The 16,929-nt window shown below is 53.4% G+C and overlaps 1 protein-coding gene across 1 annotated transcript; it reads right to left on the reverse strand.

Moving 5' to 3' along the window:
• Window positions 1-273: 273 nt before the first annotated feature.
• On the reverse strand, window positions 274-16,393 carry SYNDIG1L (synapse differentiation inducing 1 like). Its single transcript, XM_074909221.1, has 4 exons — window positions 16,158-16,393; window positions 4,142-4,596; window positions 2,745-2,882; window positions 274-1,189 (listed from the first exon to the last, which is right to left on the reverse strand). The coding sequence occupies exons 2-4, from the start codon at window positions 4,565-4,567 to the stop codon at window positions 1,031-1,033; spliced, it is 723 nt and encodes a 240-aa protein (XP_074765322.1). The 5' UTR covers window positions 4,568-4,596; window positions 16,158-16,393; the 3' UTR covers window positions 274-1,030.
• Between the last annotated feature and the right edge of the window lie 536 nt (window positions 16,394-16,929).

Genomic DNA, 16,929 nt, shown 5'->3' on the forward strand with positions numbered 1-16,929 from the left:
GGGGTCACCCCAAGTGAAGTGTCTTGGGCTCCCTCCGAGTCTTCCCCTCTCTGCATCTCATCCCCTTGCAAACAGCACTCCCACCCCAGGCTCTGCATGTCATATCAGCCTTTTCTTTCCATCCCTCTTAGTGTGCAAGGCCCTGACCTAGTGTCAAGAGTGAAGTCCTGCAGGTCCCCACCCCTCCCAGGCTGTTTCTTGGGTAGAAATTGCCATTACAAGTCTTTTCAAGGCCCAGCACTGTGGGATGCCAACTTTATGGGGACTCCGACTTGCAATTATTGTGACAATTATTATTAAGGAGAAAACCTTGTTGTCTTTGCCAGCTTGTTCCAATGATGGGAGTGATGGTGTGCAACCACCAACCTGTCTTCCTTCTTGTTTCTTGCCTGGGGAGGACCAGCTACCAGGATATCCCCTGGATCGGGGGTTTGTCTGCAGAGGGATAAGGGGAGCATGCCCTTTGGTCACGTCCATACTGTGTGCTCCTACTTTGTTGCAGTTGAGGGGCCAGGTGCCACCCTATGGCACTGAAATAAGAACATTGTCCCCATCATGGGAGTCTGGAGACCCCACCAGGACCCCAGCCTCCCAGAGTCATTTCCTGGCACTGTACCCCCTCTCCTCCCTGTGTGCCCCCTTCATGGGCTAAGCCTGGGCACCAGTGGTAGATCTCCTGGCTGTGGGGCTGGGAGGGGAAGCCATGGCCCTAGAATGGAGGTGATGGCACCAGCTCAGCAGTAACACGCAGAATCTCTCCTACATGTCTTTCAGCAGGCAAACATGCTCCCCTTGATTCCAGTAGCCAGGTTGGTGCCCAATTCCCTGCTGTCAGATGGTGGCACCCCACAGCCTTGGGGATAACGGGGGTCTACTGTTTGTCTGAAAAAGGAAAGAGCCTGTGCAGGGCATCCAAGCCAGGGTCCCGCTGTGCAAGCAGCCCTTGCAGGCACTGGTGCCCTGTGCTCCGCAGAAAAACTCAGTCCCAGGAGGGCCAGTGGCTGGGGCGGTGCTGACATGTTGGTGGCAGCTATACATGGCCCCCTTTGGAGAGATAAGCGATCAGTGCTACCACCACCCCGACGTACACTCCTGTGCCAATGGTTATGGAGAGTGCGGCGAGGAAGAGAGCTCGACGGGAAGCTGAACTGGCCAGATGAAAATCTCCTTTGGAGACAGCCTTGCTGGTCTGGAAAGAGAAGAAATGCTCATTGGTCACAGTAGTACCAATCCAGCCTTTTAGCCTGCATGCAGTTGTTTCAGTACTGAGCAGTCCCCCTTCCTCGGACACTTCATCCCATGAAGGCTGGGGACAGACAGCTAGGGTCCATCAGTCCAGGAGGGCTCAGTACAGCAGTGTCACCTACACACATTTCCCTGTCGATTTTGCCTCCAAGGGAAGCGTGGGCTTTGGCTGTTTGTCTGAAAGCCCCAGCTATCTGGGCACTCAGCCAGAGCTGTGTGGGCAGCTGGACCCTCGTAAGACCAGGAAAACAGTTGGTGCATGGGGTGATGGCTGTGTGGTGCTGACCAGATGCCAGTATACCCTATACAGACATATAACGAGTACTGCCTAGTCTCAGCAAGCTGATTCCAGACAGCATGGCCCATTGGTCTGGCTGTGCTGCCACTTGATTTTGCCTGTGTGAGGTTTTCAGCTGAAGCCTATTTGCCATAGAAGGGTTGATGGAGCCAGCAATAGAGACAGATATGGGTGCTGACTCTCTGGACAGGCAACTTCCAGCTTCCCTGAGTGCTCATGGCACATTCAGATCTACTCCTGGTATTACCTATTTGTGTTCAGGTTGCCATGTGGAGGTCAGGGCACTGACTGTGCACAGACACCGAATAAAGATATGGTCCTTGCCTTATGGAGTGAGTGAAAGTTGTAGTTATAGCAAATGGAGCTAAATATAAACTGCACAAAGTACCTCATCATGTGGGGAGTGCACCACACTACCCTGCACCACATGGCAAAACATGAAATCAAACACTCATCGGGGTCCAAGCTTCCCCCACCTCTCACCGCCTCTGTGCCAGGTACTCATGTTATATACTTTTCCATTTCTGTTTCTACCTATGCAAGCGTAGACTAAATCCCCTGGCTCTGCATGAATTATTCTGGGTCAACAGTAATGTAAGTGAGCCCAGGCTCTGGGCTAAGCCCTCAAGGAGGCAGCAGTTCCTCTGAGCTGGTGCAGCCTGAGAGCCACCACTCTCATCACCCCCTGCCATCTTGGCGTTGGCTCACACAGCTTAGCCAATGTGTCAGAAACAAATGCAATAGTGGAGCTGTAGTGTGATATGGAGACCAGGCTCCTTTTTGCCTCCAGTTTCCAGAGCAGCCTGACTCCCGGGGCAAGAGCTGCCTCAGGCTGGGTCATGGTGTAGGACTTCCGCACTGTTGGAGGATAGGAAAGTAGGTGAGAAAATGACATTTTCCTGAGCCTGACTGGAGAGTGAAAACCTGTGCAAGGGGCTATGGGGAGCCCCAGATCCCTAAATAACACCTGAAAGACCCAAAGGAAAAGCCTGACCTCCAGTAATCCGCAAAAGGGCTGGTGGGCTTGCAACACCACAGCAGTTGTGGAGACATCCAGGAGCCAGGAGCCCAGGGGTCTGGGCATGGCACAGAGATGAGTCTTAGAGCCAGAAAGGTGCTCAGTCCCCTCCAGTGCTGCTGTGGCTTGCAGTCCCTTTGCTCCAGCACTCAGTGTATGCAGGCAAGCAGAGGGATCTCTTACCCCTTGGGAGAAGTAGAAAGCAGCAATCCCCAGCGGCCAGAAGCAGCACAGCATGGAGAAAAGGGCCAAGCCCAGGTGGTCCCGGGGGGGAAGCATCAGGAAATGATCCTCACTTTCGCTGTCGCTGGAGGAGTCACTCTGCAAAACCAGATGGATTCAGCACATGCCCACCTCCCCGTGCCGCTCCACAGGCTGCATCTCAGACCCCCTCCCCCCAGCTCCTGCTCTCTCCTAGCCCCATCACATATTCTCACACGTTTCCCACCTGCAAATTCAAGGAATGAATTTCAAAAATATTTTAGCCTCCTCAGCCTCCTCTCATCATTTTGATGAGAAAAAATGTAGCTCAGCAAATTCAGGAGCAGAGTGCGTTCTCGGCTCCCTGCCAGAGCAAACGCTGAGCTCGCTTGCTGGGGGTCTGGGATTTCCCTGGGAGATAGATAGTCTTAAACTGAAATATCTTCAGCTTTGGCAGAACTGGCTGTTTGTCAGCTTAAACAAACTTAAACAAAGTGCCTTATCCCCATTAGGGACTAGGAGATCGATATCCCACTAAACTAATTTAGCAAGTGAGAGAAAGCGGTTGAATTGGAGCCTCCATCACAGGGGCAACGTGTCCTGTCCCCTTAGCAAGCGCATTGCTCAGAGTGGCTGCAGTCAGCCCTCCTGCCTTTGGGCACCGCTCAGCCAGCCACTGACCAGCTTGGAAGCGATGTGCCTCAGTGGGGAAGGCATGCAGAGTGGGGACGCCCCGATGCTGTCTGGAAAGGTCACACCACTGGCACCAAAAGCAGCAGAGCTGTGCTGGGTCATCAGACATCAGCTCCAGTGGGGTCTGGGGACCTGCTGACACCTCTCAAGGTCCTGGATGATGTTCCCAGCCTCTGTACCGCTGCTCCAGCCACGGTGGGGCACAGAGCACAGCATGAGGCTGCTTTGTCAGCTTTCATTCTTTACAGAATTCATCCTGTCTTGATATATAAAGCTTTCTCTCGGCTGCTGCCATCAGGCATGTGAATTTTGCAGTTACGCAAGGATTGCTATTTCCCCTTAGCTCAAGTGCCACAGTGGCAGCACGCTGCCCTTGTCAAAGGGTCCCCATATCCCAAGGGTCCTGCAGAGATGGCCCCACCTCCCCTTTGCTCCCAGCAGGCATGCAGCCAGGCTGCCCTCAGGAAAGCTGACCTCCTTCTGAGCTCTGCAGTAAGGAAAACGGAGCAGAAATTATGATGATGAGAAATATTGGGTGCACAGGGAAAGGCTGGTGAGGCAGGAGATGGTAGGGTCTAGGGGGGAAGCTCTGGGGAAATAAGGGAGAATAAATGACCAAGAATTTGAGCCAATGGCCAGAGTTACCAGAGGAGGAGTTTGATGCCATCCCACCTGGCAAAGCTCACCTCATACTCCTGGAGCTCCTCTTCCTCCACCTCATAGGACACAGTTTGGATGCGAATGTCGCTCTCTACCAGGCAGGACCCTTGTGCCTCGTGGCCGTTGGGACCTTCAGTTGGAGCTTCTCTGCTTTCCATAAAAGTGGTCTCACAGCTCTCTGTCTTGCTGTCCTTGGCCTTGAGAGCAGTCTCATCCTTCACAAGGATGAAATTGGGGCCGTACAAGGCTTCAACGGCCAGCTGCAGGGAGCTGGCATCCAGCAGCTGGTGAGTCCTGGCACCACCAGTGTTTTGGAAGATGTAGGAATACAATTTCCCTTGACAGTGACTGGGATAGTCCTGGCTGTGGTGCTGGTGGTAAGAATAGCTGCTGCGAAGGTGCCCATTGGCCTTGGCCAAGAGTGGGTTTTGGAGCTCACGCACGCTCTCCATGCTGCTGGCGGTAGGGGGGGGGAGCGATCCTGCAGGAGCAGAGAGAGTGGGAGGGAGAAGACTGTTATTTCAGCGAAGCAAGGGAGCAGAAAAGCCTCTCGCCCATGCAGAGATGATATCAAGACGAGGCTAGTGGGAACAGAAAGATTTGGCAATGCTGGAGAAAACAAGAGCCCTCCCCACCTCTCCACAGCTTGAATGCTATCTCGGCAAACTGAACATCTCTTCATCTCTCCCCAGCTGGTAGTAAGATAAGGATGCAGCCCTGCAACAAAATTATCTGATTCAGGCTGGATTAAGATGAGGATTTGCTGTATCTATAATGCATCTTGAGATGGCCACGTGCAGCCTGACAGGAAAGGACCTACTGCATCTTTTCTGCTGGTTCATAATGTGTGCTGCGACAAAGCCTAACAGACAGCACAGCAGTAGATAAGAGGCTGACAGCCACTTGAGGGGCCTCCCTGACTTCCCAAAGTGGAGGGTCCGTGATGAATTACAGCCCTCCAGGCATTACACATGCACCTAACTGGCTTTCAGGTACATAGCAGATTTTCTAGGGCTCCTCCAAGGCTGAGCTGGGGCTGGGGCAAGAGCAGTGAGCCATCGAGGGAAATCAGGAGGCTGCTGTGAGGACATGGAAGTGGCTTTTAGGCTAGCGTGAGAAGTGTTGGGTGCTCAGCCAATCATGGGAAGGAACAGAGGGAAGTGAGGTTAAAGGGGAGACCCCATGGGGTTTGATCCACATTGAAATTACAATTTAAGTAAATGACCCATCACATTAGAGCCCTGTTCAAAAGCAGCTCCACCCCTGGGTACAGCAGCAGTCACGTAGCCCTGGCTTTGGGCCACCAACTTCAGAAAATGCTGAGTCCAAATGGCATCTTCAGCTACAAATGTCAACACAGGTTTCCTCCCCAGGGAAATTCAGCCCTCTCTCCTTTCCTCCATTTCAGAGTGCTGAAATCTTGTGCTGCTTTTTTTTTTTTTTTTTTCCCCATGAAAATTTCTGAGATGAAATATTTCAACCCCTTTTCTTCAGAGGAGCATTCGCTATTTTGGCTTCCCAACCCACCTTGGCACAAAGAAAACGTGTACTGAAATATCAGCGTTCCCCAGGAGAGAGAAACAATTACTTTGCACTCTTCAGTATCTAAGCTTCGTGTTTTACAGCCTCTCTCTAGCACGTTCCCAGCTCCTAGACCGTGCCACCTTACTGCCTTGCAACCCCAAATATTCCTGCCCTCCTTGGAGACCTCCGTCACTGCCACCTCTGCAGGATGCGATGTAGCAGAGACACGCTTCCACCTATTATAGGGTTCCCCAAGGTGCACTAGACTTTCTGATAGAAAGTACATCACCTTGGCTTTAAATCTGTCCTCAAGAAGAAAACATAAATAAAGAAGTTGGAGTTGAAGACTCCAGAGAGTGAAAAGTCCAAGTGGTCCCATCCCCTTGGCCGTACTGCATAGGTTTGAGTGCCATACGTGGTTTTAAATGGCCCTGTTGATGGGCTTTGTTTTGACAGCAGACATCACATTTTGCAAAACTGCTCAGGAAAATGGAGCCATTCAAAAGCAGTCACGCTGCTACAACTCTGCATGTTTTGGTGAATGCCCTCCACGTTGCCCTCGCCAAAACCATTCTCTGCTTTCTGCACTCTCCACCTTACTAATAAAGCCTGTAATGGCTCATGCAGCAGATGGCCATTAAGTATTTTCAAAATATTTAAGGGATGCATATCTGTAGCACAGACGGTTTTATTTTCTGCACAGACTCAGAGAAGCTCAAAGCTTCATCCTGGTTTTCAGGCAAGGAAAGCATGAACCTCTTCTTCACTTATCTCAACATGTAAATTAGATTTCCAGTAGAATATCTTGCTTTTTAATGAAACAGTAAGGAGACACCAGTTACAATGAGTGTCATTTGAGAGCAGCAGCCCAAGCAGCAGTGAAAGCCTAGCTCTAGCAAGAGAAAGCTGACAGTTTCAATAGGGCATCCACACCTCATGTCAAGAAATGTTTCTGGGAGCAAGCTAGGGTAGGGAGGGATCGGATCTTGCTGAGAGCTGCTGTAGGGAGCCATCTCCGAATGTGCTGAGAAATGCCAGCAGATGGGATGTGGGAAGGCTGCCGGCCACCGGGCAGCAGGTGCTGCCTGCGCGGAGGTTGCTGCTCTGCTCACTTCAGGTCTTCGGCAGCAGGTTAGAGGAGGGGGAGAGCTATGTGGCAAATCTGTATATTCACAGCAGCAAGCACTGGGAAACACTCATAGCACTGGGAGGGGTGGGGGGAAGAAGGGAAAGGAGCCAGGAAGGACTGGAAACCTAAACAGCAGCTTGGGAGGTGACAAGTGTCATGGACCACAGTGGAAAGAGTGCACCTATGCATCTGTACTGCTGCTGGATATGGACTCTGCTGACTTTGGGCATCCCAAAGGATGCTAAAGCGGCCAGCTGGTGGGACATGGCTGCCTGACCTGGGCTGGGGGGAAGAGGCAGGGAGGGCCTGCAGGCAGCAAATACCCCAGGGTGAACACACTTTGGAAGAGTAGAAGTGTGAGTAGCAAAAGAAACAGCAGGAAAATACTGCTGAAGCATGGGGAAGTCTCTGTGAATGTGGGCTGGGCAGGGCTGAAGGCTTTGCCCTGGAGGAGCAGGGAGAGCCCGAACCTCTCTGGTTCCCCAAACTGCCCTGAAACAGTCCCTAGAGCAGGGCCAGGGCCTCAGAGGCTGCTGCACTGCACTAAGTATGGGCAGGGTAGGGCTACAGATGGAAGATTTTGGTCCCTGCTAGTTTTGTACCCTCTGGGATTATAAAAGATCTACCTGTACTAAATTCTCTTTTCCTTTCTGCCTTCCACTCTTGGGAGCTGGGGATGATGCTTTCCCTGGGAGGAGGATGGGGCAATAACAGGGCTGCAGGGATGAGGGGAAAAGTGCAGAAGGAGTTCTCACTGTGCTTCTCATAAATAGGCAAAGGAATCACCAAGTGCAGCCCTAACACAAGGTCCCAGCATTTGCTGGCAGTAGTGAGGTGACACTGAGAGCCAGTGTCACAGAATGCCTACAGCAGCATGCTCAGCCCTGCTGGGAAGCAGCCAGGCTGAGACCTCCCTCTCTGTTAGCTGCTGTGGAAAGTCCCAGTACCGGAAGGGTTAGAGATGCTTCCCACTCCTTAGTCACCAAGATCACTGCATCACATAAAGATTGTGCCTGTGTGTGCAAGCACGTGTGCTTGCATGTGCCAAATGGTCTGGGTTTGCAGGTAGAGACAAGGGCCATCAAACCTCTAGAGATGATATTAGAGAGGGAATGGCAGGGAGAGTGAGGATCAGCCCCATGTGCATACACACGGGGAAGCACTGCTGTCACACCCAAACCCCCTTTGGATTATCTGGATCCTACAGTGAATTTATCCACACAGGGACTTTAAATAAAGTAAGCCCCGTAAGAAAATAAGCCTAGTAATAAAGTAAGCCTGGTAATAACCAGGCTTTGGGGAAGAGGAAAGAAGCCAGCAGATCTAAGCAAGAAAGTTGTAAAAGACAAAATTGGTGAATAGTGGCCATTTTCCATCCTCATTGCCAGCGTAACTGGATGGCGTGCATACCCATCAGCCCCACAGGGCTAGTCTGGGCAGTACTGGCAGTGAGATGCTGTTAGGTGCACAGGGAGGATGCACACATACAAACGCACATGCAGGTTGCAGTGGTCCCCAGCAGAGTGGGAAATGCACAACTGCATTGTGTACTGTTAGCTTCTCAAGGTGAGTACCGGCTAACAGAAGCCAAAATAAGGCATGAAAATAAAGAGGTAGAAATTTAGCTTTGTGCTTCAAGGCTCTCAGCTCCATACCACATCCCCTGGGGCAGTCCAGGTCCCCTCGGGACCATTCTGAGTGTTTTGCCCCTACATGAGAGATCCTCAGGTCGCTGGCCACCCCCACTAGCAGCAGACCAGCTCTCAGAAAGACCCTTGGCACAGATGCTGACTATGATAAGCCCAGTTAATGATGAATTAAGTAGCTGTTCCAGGAATCAATCATCATTTAATTGCCCTGTCAAGCAAACACTCTGCCTTGCTTCCTGGGCTCATTAGCAGGTTGTGACTGTGTTGCATGTCCCCAGACTCCTGAGTGAGAAGGTTATTCCATCCTGGCCAAAGGCTTTCCTCTTCAGGACAACACCCAGGAAGGCTGGTGCCCTCAGGGAGCAGTGCCACACTTCACTGGCATGCTCCAGCTACTCCAAGGACAGGGGACAGTGCAAGTGCCGGTTCCTGACCCAGCTGATGGGAAGCAGCATCATGGCCAGGTACAGCTGCCATGAGACCTGCTCCTGATAGAGCAGGAAAGTGCAAGAAATGTGGCTAGCACTCTTCCCAGAGCACAGGCCCTCATGGAAGGTCTTAGGAGGTGCTTTGGGGCTTCTAGGCAGAGGCCCAAGTCCTGCCAGGGCACATTAGCTCTGCCTCTGGACATCCAAGCTTGCAATTCTGCCCAAGAGAAAACTGGCTTGCAAAGGCTGCTGCGAAGCAAAGGTAGAGCACCACAGGGATGGAAGTTGGCATTTTGGAGAGGGAATATGGGGATGAAGGAAGGGCTGAGAGGGTTCATGGGCAATGTGTCTGTCAGGAACAGACCAAGTTGTCTCTCAGCCCTAGGAGCCCACACAGCAGTGTGAATACCTGCCACATCCCATCCCTGAGCCCCACAGGGTGAAGCACAACTCAAGGCAAGAAGGAAGCACTTTCATCAGCCCTGCAGACATGGCTGCAGAAGTGGTTGTGCTCTGGTCAACACACAAGCCCTCCTGCGGGTGCTTGTCTCAACACCGCTGCCTCCAGTGCAGCACCAGCATGCAGAGTGGAGGGCTGTTCATCCCTGGGGTGTAATGAAGCCTTCACCGGGCCTGGGAAAGGTTGCTGTGGCAGGAGCATCAGGTGAGGAGGTGGCCAGGGGGTGGAAGGGTCAGGGGTGTGGTGTGGGGGAGGCAGCTCTCAGCATGGGGCAGGAGGGAGGGTGGTGAGGCATGACAGCTCCAATGGGGATGCCAGAGGTAGTACCCAGAGAAGCAAAGAGGTACAACAGGGAAAGCAGTGGGAAGGGAAGTGATGGGCAAGAGGCATGGGGCAGGGGAAGCAAAGTGACATCTGAGCCAGGCAGAGAGATGGGCCCTGGCCACCAGCATGGGGAAGAAAGGGGCTGTGGAGCTGCTGGAGGGGAAAGAGTTGGTGAGGACCAGGAGGGAAGGAAGAAGGTGACACAGAGCCCATGGACATGGATTAGAGGGAGGATAGCTGAGGTATTCATGATGTAGAGCATCTAATTCACAACTTTGCTGCAGCTGGTTTGATAGAGCTGGAAAGGAGTGAAAAAAGCGCTTGTTCTGATCTCCTGACAGGTGCAGAGCCAGTGCCTCAGCAATGGGCTCCTGGCTCCAACAGAGACTAAATTGCTCTGAGAATTGGGATGCGATGGGCTGCTTTTCAAGGTTCGCAAGTCAAATTGGGCAATTTCCAGGTGGAAATCGAGTCTTTATTCTCCCTGATAAAAATGTTTCTCTGCAGTGGTGTTGCAACCCAGCTGTGCGCAGAGCTAAGGCATTGCTCCTAACGGTAAGACACAGCAAATCCATCCCCGGGGCTGGCAGGGGAGAGCCGGGTGGCTTGTGGAGGAGCTGTGCCAGGGGCTCTGCAAGGGCTGGGGCTCCCCCAGCACCCTGGCCCCAGCCCCAACAAGCCAGACACGCTGCCCGTGAGCATCAGCCGGGGAGCGGCGTGAGCTCCGTCGCCTCCAAACGCTGAGAAGATGAGCTTGAAAGGCAAGCTCACAACACTCAGCCCCAAGGCGGGGGTGCCTGCAGGCAGGCTGGGCCCTGCCGCTGTTGCCCCAGGGACCACGGGGCCAGCAGGCCGCTGGGGGCTCACTGCCACCGTGCCCGCCATGCCCGGCCGGGCCCCCCCATCCCGGCGCCCACCCCCGGCAGGGCTCGGCACCGAGAGAGGTGGCCACTAGATGTCCCAGGCACTCCACGCAGCGTGGGCTGCCGCTCCGCTCCGGCCGAGCCTCCCCCGGCACCGCGGGGCCGGGTCGGCGCCTGCACGCAAAGGCTGGGCCCAGGGCCCACATGGCCAAAATCGCTGGGCACGGCTCAACACCCCATGGCTGGCGTCGGCCTTGCCGGGGCCAGCCCAGCGCCTGCCCAGAGCCGGAGCTCACCGGTGCACGGACGCGGGCACGGGATGTGCCCTGCTGGGACACGCACCTCCGTACCCCTCATGCAAGGGAAGGCGGGAAAGGGCTCACCGAGCTGGCAAGGGGGGAAGAAGGCAGCGTGGAGGGTGATGGTAACAAAACACATGGCTGTGTGGGCGGCTAGGTGTATAATTAGCAGGTTTGGACTCTCTCAGCAGCCTTTTTTTAGCCGGAGAAACAAACAAGTAAATAAGGCGGCTGTCAGGAGTTTCCACAGGCTGTTCGGGGTGTGGGTCTCCTGGGTGTACAGGATCAGGGAGGAGAGGGGATAACACAGCAGGGCTGCTCCTGAGGCCTGCCACGCTGGAAGGCAGCAGGGTGGCCATGGGGCAGGCGAGGCAGAGCAGAGCAGGTCACCTGGCCAGCAGCATCGTGCCGGGAAAGTGGGTCAGGACAGGGATGGACAAGTTTGGAGGTGCCGAGAGCCACACCGGGGCTGTCTTCTCAGCCCTGGGGCACTCCTGCTGGATTTGCACCCAAACAACCTGCAGTTGCAGTGCCCTCAACAGCAAGCCCAAGGGTCTTTAAAGGGGCACATGATGCCAAACAAAAGTGATTGATAGCTCTCACCAGAGGCTTCTTCACTTTCCTCTTTGGGAATCCAGCAGGGTTGCTTGGAGGCAGTGGAGGTCAAGGCAATGATTCTCACATGGGTAGGCTTCTGGGACTGTCTCTCAGCATCTCCAGCCCTTTGAGGCATCAGCCAGCAAGATGAGCTTGGAAGGCTGTCAGGCTCTGACTGCTCATCTCAGCCACAACATGCCAGCCCAGGGGTAGGGGAGAGTGAATTCCGCTGTCTGCTGCAGCATCCAAATCACTGGCCTGGGGAAGCATGAGCTCAGACTGGGAGGTTCAACCTCCTCTTCCTCAGCTCAGAACCACCCTGAGGAAATACCATAAGGCTGCTGCATATAAAACTGTCTGGACAGAGGGGTATTTGCACCCTACCCTTAGTGCAGAAAGCCTGCTTAGAAATGTCCACACCTGTAGAGCTACTTGGAGCAAAACTCACTGATCCCCGGACTTCGGGAAGCACAAACGCTTCCAGCACAGAGGCAGCCCCATCCCTCACCAAGACCATGCTTCCTGCTCAAGGTGCCCATAGCACCAAGCCTGTGCTGTCAGGAGCATCTCACAGATGTCCCCCAAGATGTGTTTATTACCAGGGTGTTCTTGCTGCTGCTGGCAGATGCACAGAAGTTTGTACTTGTGGATTGTAATTTTGTTTGTGGCCAATTTCCTTATGCTAATGGTTACACTCCTCAATTTCATATCAGGTTTTCTCATCACTATTTATATGTAGTATTCAGCTGAACACAGTGGGTAGCCTAGATGGCTCCAAACTTTTACCCGTTTCCCTTATTTCACCCATACCCTTTGCTCCTGTCCCATCATCTCCACTTCAAGGATCTTCTGCCCACAAAGTCCCAAAGGCCATTGACCCTTCATGGTTGGTGTTGCCCCAAGACCCTGCACCCCATCCTCCCCAAGATCACTCTGGTCTGCCTGGTCCTGTGGCACAAGGTGAACATCACCCATGGGGAGCAGCAATACCCTGTACTGGAGCAGACCCATACCTTGTGCTGTGCTCCAGGACCAGCCCTGCACCCCACAGCCCTCCAGCCCAGACTGCCCCAGGGCTGTGCCTGGGGTCTACACCCTGGGGATGCTCTCCCTGCCACAGCCTGTCATCCAGCACAGAAGTGATCTGGCAGATAGGACCTGGCTTTCTTCCAGGTAAGAGTCCTGCACTGGCTGAGGACAGGGACATAGCACACAGTTGGCAAACAGTGTTGGGGGGACAGAGAGGTGTCCTCCCCTTCACAGCTGTGGCTTGTTGACAGAGCAGCTTAGCTGCAGCACCTAAGTCCATCCTTGCATCTCTCTGCAAATCCCCCTCCTATCAACTGAAGCTGGCAATGTAAAGCGGCTGTTAAAGACTGCTCATTTGTCTCTGTTTAAAACATACCTGTACTCAAATGATTCATAACCACCCTGAAGGCTAGCACATGCTGGCACCCTCCTTTCCCCACTGTCCTGTTTATTTTATCCATCTCCCTGCTTTCAGCTCAGGGCTATTTCCACTTCGCTTACTGTGGTCTCATTCTCCTGGGGATTCACAGGGCTCCTCTACAGTTCAGATGTTAAATTCATTTGCCAGTGATCTGCTCTCTCTTCAAAAAATGAACTTACACTGTGGAGATGACACCTTTCTATCTTACTTTTTCAAACTCAAAGTTTCCAAACACAGTCTGTATTTATCAGCAATAAGCTCTTCCAGCAAATAAGTGGATCGCTGTCTTCCACTCTGGCCAACATGTGCAGCCTGAGACAAAACTTCAAGGTGTAAAATTATTACCTGAGTCAATAGGTGCAATCCAAACCAAATGTTGAGCCTCTCTTCAGTATTTGTTATTACCGAAGAAATTGAATCCTCGGGTGGAGAGATGCTCTCTGTGTTTAAGGAGGGGCAGTTCATGCAGGAAGGAGTTATAAGAGAGCTTTATTCTGTCTTTAGGAATACAGCGAGAGGAAGGGCAGAAGCTTCCCCTGGCTCTTGTCCATCCCACAGTCCTTGGGGGGCAGGAGCATCCAAAGAATGATGCTAAATTATCTTCTATATAGTATGGAAAGAGATGCTACAAAACATTGTTACACATGCTTTTCCATGGCCCTGTCAAGTCCCAACCGTGGCTGGCTGAGGGGCACTCTGTGCTGCTCCTGCCTCTGATGTATGGATGCTTTCCCTCTCTTCCTGGCCCATTTTTCTCCCCTGCCCATGTCACCACTAGATTTAAACCAGCTCTTCCCAGGACTGGGCTCAGGATGCTGCTTGTGCCCATCCTGAGTCATAGCGTGTCACAGGAGGTGGCTCTGCTCTGGGTGAGCAGCATCAGAGGTCCTGCATAGGCTGAGCAAGAGCTTCCTGCTCATGACACTTCCCTCCCAGCATCTCCCTGCTGCATGGGGACAAGCCCCAGCACCCTCCAGCTGGCCCTGCCCTCCCACCTCAGAGGTCTGGAGGTGATGGAAGGGTTTGCGGAGAAACCTCTGCCCAGCTCAGAGCAGCGCCAGCGCAGCTGCCACACGCAGCATCACATCTCAGAGCTGGTGCACACATGGCCCAGGACAATTTTTCATGCCAACAGTTGAGTCTCCAAACATAGAGCTTGGAGACCAACCCTGTGAATGGCTCTGCTTTTCAAAAGATACCTGAAGCGTTTCGCTCCAAAAGGAAGCTTGCTTAAGTGATATACCTGAAAAACACTGGGGATCAGTGGAACCTCCCCTTCCAGGCTGAGCAAAGCATTTGGGCTGGTTTGCTGCCTTTTTGATTTGACAGAGAAGCAGCAACAGAAAGACAGTTTAGAGGAAATCTATAATAGGCTTTTTTTTTTTTTTCCCTCCTCTAATGCTGTGGCTTGGCCCTTCAGCCAGAAAAGTCAATCATTTGCCCATCTCTAATTCTATGGATAGAGAAATACTGGCTGAAGACCTTGCCTGAAATTATCCCCTGAAAGCACCAGCAGAGATGTGTCCTGTGAGCAGTGCCTGGAAGTCCCAGGCCCAGGTACAGAGCTTTAGAAAATAGGCAGAAAAAAGCCAAAATCTACCTGATTCGGAGACCGTGCTTGCAAAGGAGCTGAAAAAACAATTCCAGGCAAGGATATTAAATGGAAAGGAGGGTGATGAAAGGGTAAGAAAGCCTTAGGGAAAGGGAATGATGTATTGGTGTCTGGGGTCTAATGCTGATGGGGACAGCGTGGCACCAGGGACACCCGGAGGGGAGAGTGGCGAGCAGGAAGGGCAGAGCTTTGGGCTGCCCCTCAAGGTTGCTCCTGGGAAGTTGCGACCGAATCCTATCCCACACAGAGGGGCTGTGAAGGGGGCAGCCAAATCACGAGAGCCTGAAGTGCCCATGGGGGTGCCAGGGGGTCATTCCCCACAGCCTGCAGGGTGCTCTGCTGCAGGCTGCTGGGCCAGACAGGACTGGCCCCTTTGGGGTTTGCTCCACAGAGCTTGCGGGTAGCAGAGGGGGATTTTAATGGCCAAGCCAAGCGCTTGGTCACCTCTCCGCAAGTGATGGTGACGTTTGCAGGCTGGGCTGAGGGCAGGGAGGGGTTGAGTACCACGCAAAAGCTGTACAAATTCAATGTGCTGGAGCTGCAGCAAATTACTCATTCTTTAATAATGGTGTTTATTACCTGCCTCTGATGGTGGTTCAGGGAACCAAAGTGAAGCAGATTCAGCTCCCCAAAGCTTTAGCTCTGCCAGCCATTTTCATGACACAAGAAACTTTTGCTGGAGAAATGCAGTCACTACATTTTGGCTTGGGTAATTCCTTCTCCTGACAGGCTACAAAGTAACCAGCTATTATACCCCAGAGACCAAGGCTCTTTTTTTTTTTTCCTTGTGCCTTGCAGGCAGGCTCAGACCCCACTCCTCTGGTTATCCCTGGTATTTACATAGTGCTACCTTTCTCCTGGGAAAAAGGTTTCTACTGGTGGCAGATCCCAAGCTTGTGAAAAACGAATTTATTTTTTTCAGAAGCAAAGCAGGCAGCCCAGTAAAGTGGTTTTGGGGAGAGCAGCACTGCTTTTGTGAAACCCGCAGCAGCTTCAGAGAAGGAATTATAAACAGGCACTGTGCAGAGGCAGAAAACGCTTCCCTTCAAAACTCCTGAACGTGCAGCTCTTCCCACAGACACAAGCCGGGAGGGCATCCACAGGGCTATAGAGAGATGGTGCCGTTTAGGGGGGTCATTTCCTTGGCACAATTCACAGCGCTGGCAATAGCCCTCTCAACCAAGGTCCCCAGACCATGCCCCTGCTCGGGGGCATCCCAGGGATGTGCACCCAGGGTGGCCAGTGACGGGGAGGTTCCTGCCAGCTGCTGAAGCTACTCAGGAGAAGGAAAACAACCCCCAAACTTCAGCCGGCAGCTGAGCTGCTTCCCCGGGAGGGAGCCCCGATGGCTGCCTGGGTCCAGGGTGCCATTGCAGTTGCTCTGACAGACCTGGCCTCCAAAACTTTTGCTGAAATCCTGACGTTTTGCCCACCTCTGATCAGATAATTCTGTCAGAGCCTCTGATCAGGTAATTTTGTCCTGGTTTCTCCAGGTTGCAGCCTTTCATCTTTATAGCCCCCCACACATTTTCTGACACCCCTGGGACCAACCTGAGCTTGGTGCCGGTCTGGCTTTCTCTAGGAACGTGCTGCCACCCCACAGGAACAGCCTGATGATACTGGGATGAGCACACGGACCCCCCAGGAAAGCCGCCTGCCTGTCTGAGCCGTGATGTCCCCATCCAAGAGCGGTGCGCGGGTCCTTACCTGCGTGTCAAGGGAGGGCTCACCCGCCAAGTTGGAGTGTCGGCGGCAGAAGTGAAGCATCGGCGACAGGCATGAGCACGGCCAGCAGCGGCTCGGCTGCGGGGCCGCCGCGGCCTGTGGCCCGGGTGGGCGTCCGGCGGCCCTGTGGCGGGCCCGGCCGCGGGCTGGCGGGAGCGTTGAGGCGCTTGGGGAGCGGCGCGGCGGAGCCCCAGCCGGTGCTGGGGTGTGCGGCAGCGCACCAGGCACCACACGGGGCTGTGCAGCAGCAGCAAAGCCCTCTAGCTGCAGCAAACCCGTACTTCACATCCGTGTCCAGAGACCCCACACTCACTCGCTGCCTCTCTGGCTCGCTCTCGCACGCCGGCTGTGGTTCCTAATGCTCACTAATGAGAGCCGTGCACCCCGTCACTGCTCCTCTTCTCCCGACGTGATTTCTTCTCCTGCTGCTTTAGATAACAAGGCAGAAACTCTCTCCTTTCTCTTCTGGTCGCTGCATTCTCCAGGGCACAGCCCTTTCCACTCCCCCAGCAAGAGAAAGACCCAGTGCCAGCAAGCAGTTTAAAGGAAAAGGATAAGTGAGATTTCTTGCTGCCCGAGCCAGCGCTGAGGGGTCAGGCAGCCCAGCCTGGGGGCTGCATCCTAGGGGCAGGCAATTAATTTGCTGGTTCAGCCAAGTACTTTTCTGCCCTGCTCTGTAAGGCCCCAGATGGGGTGTTGATTTGCCTCACACACACCTGGGCACCACTCCAGTTAGCGGAGATAATCCCTATTT

The sequence above is a fragment of the Athene noctua genome, chromosome 6 (assembly GCF_965140245.1).
Source record: "Athene noctua chromosome 6, bAthNoc1.hap1.1, whole genome shotgun sequence".
NCBI classification, from domain to species: Eukaryota; Metazoa; Chordata; class Aves; order Strigiformes; family Strigidae; genus Athene; species Athene noctua.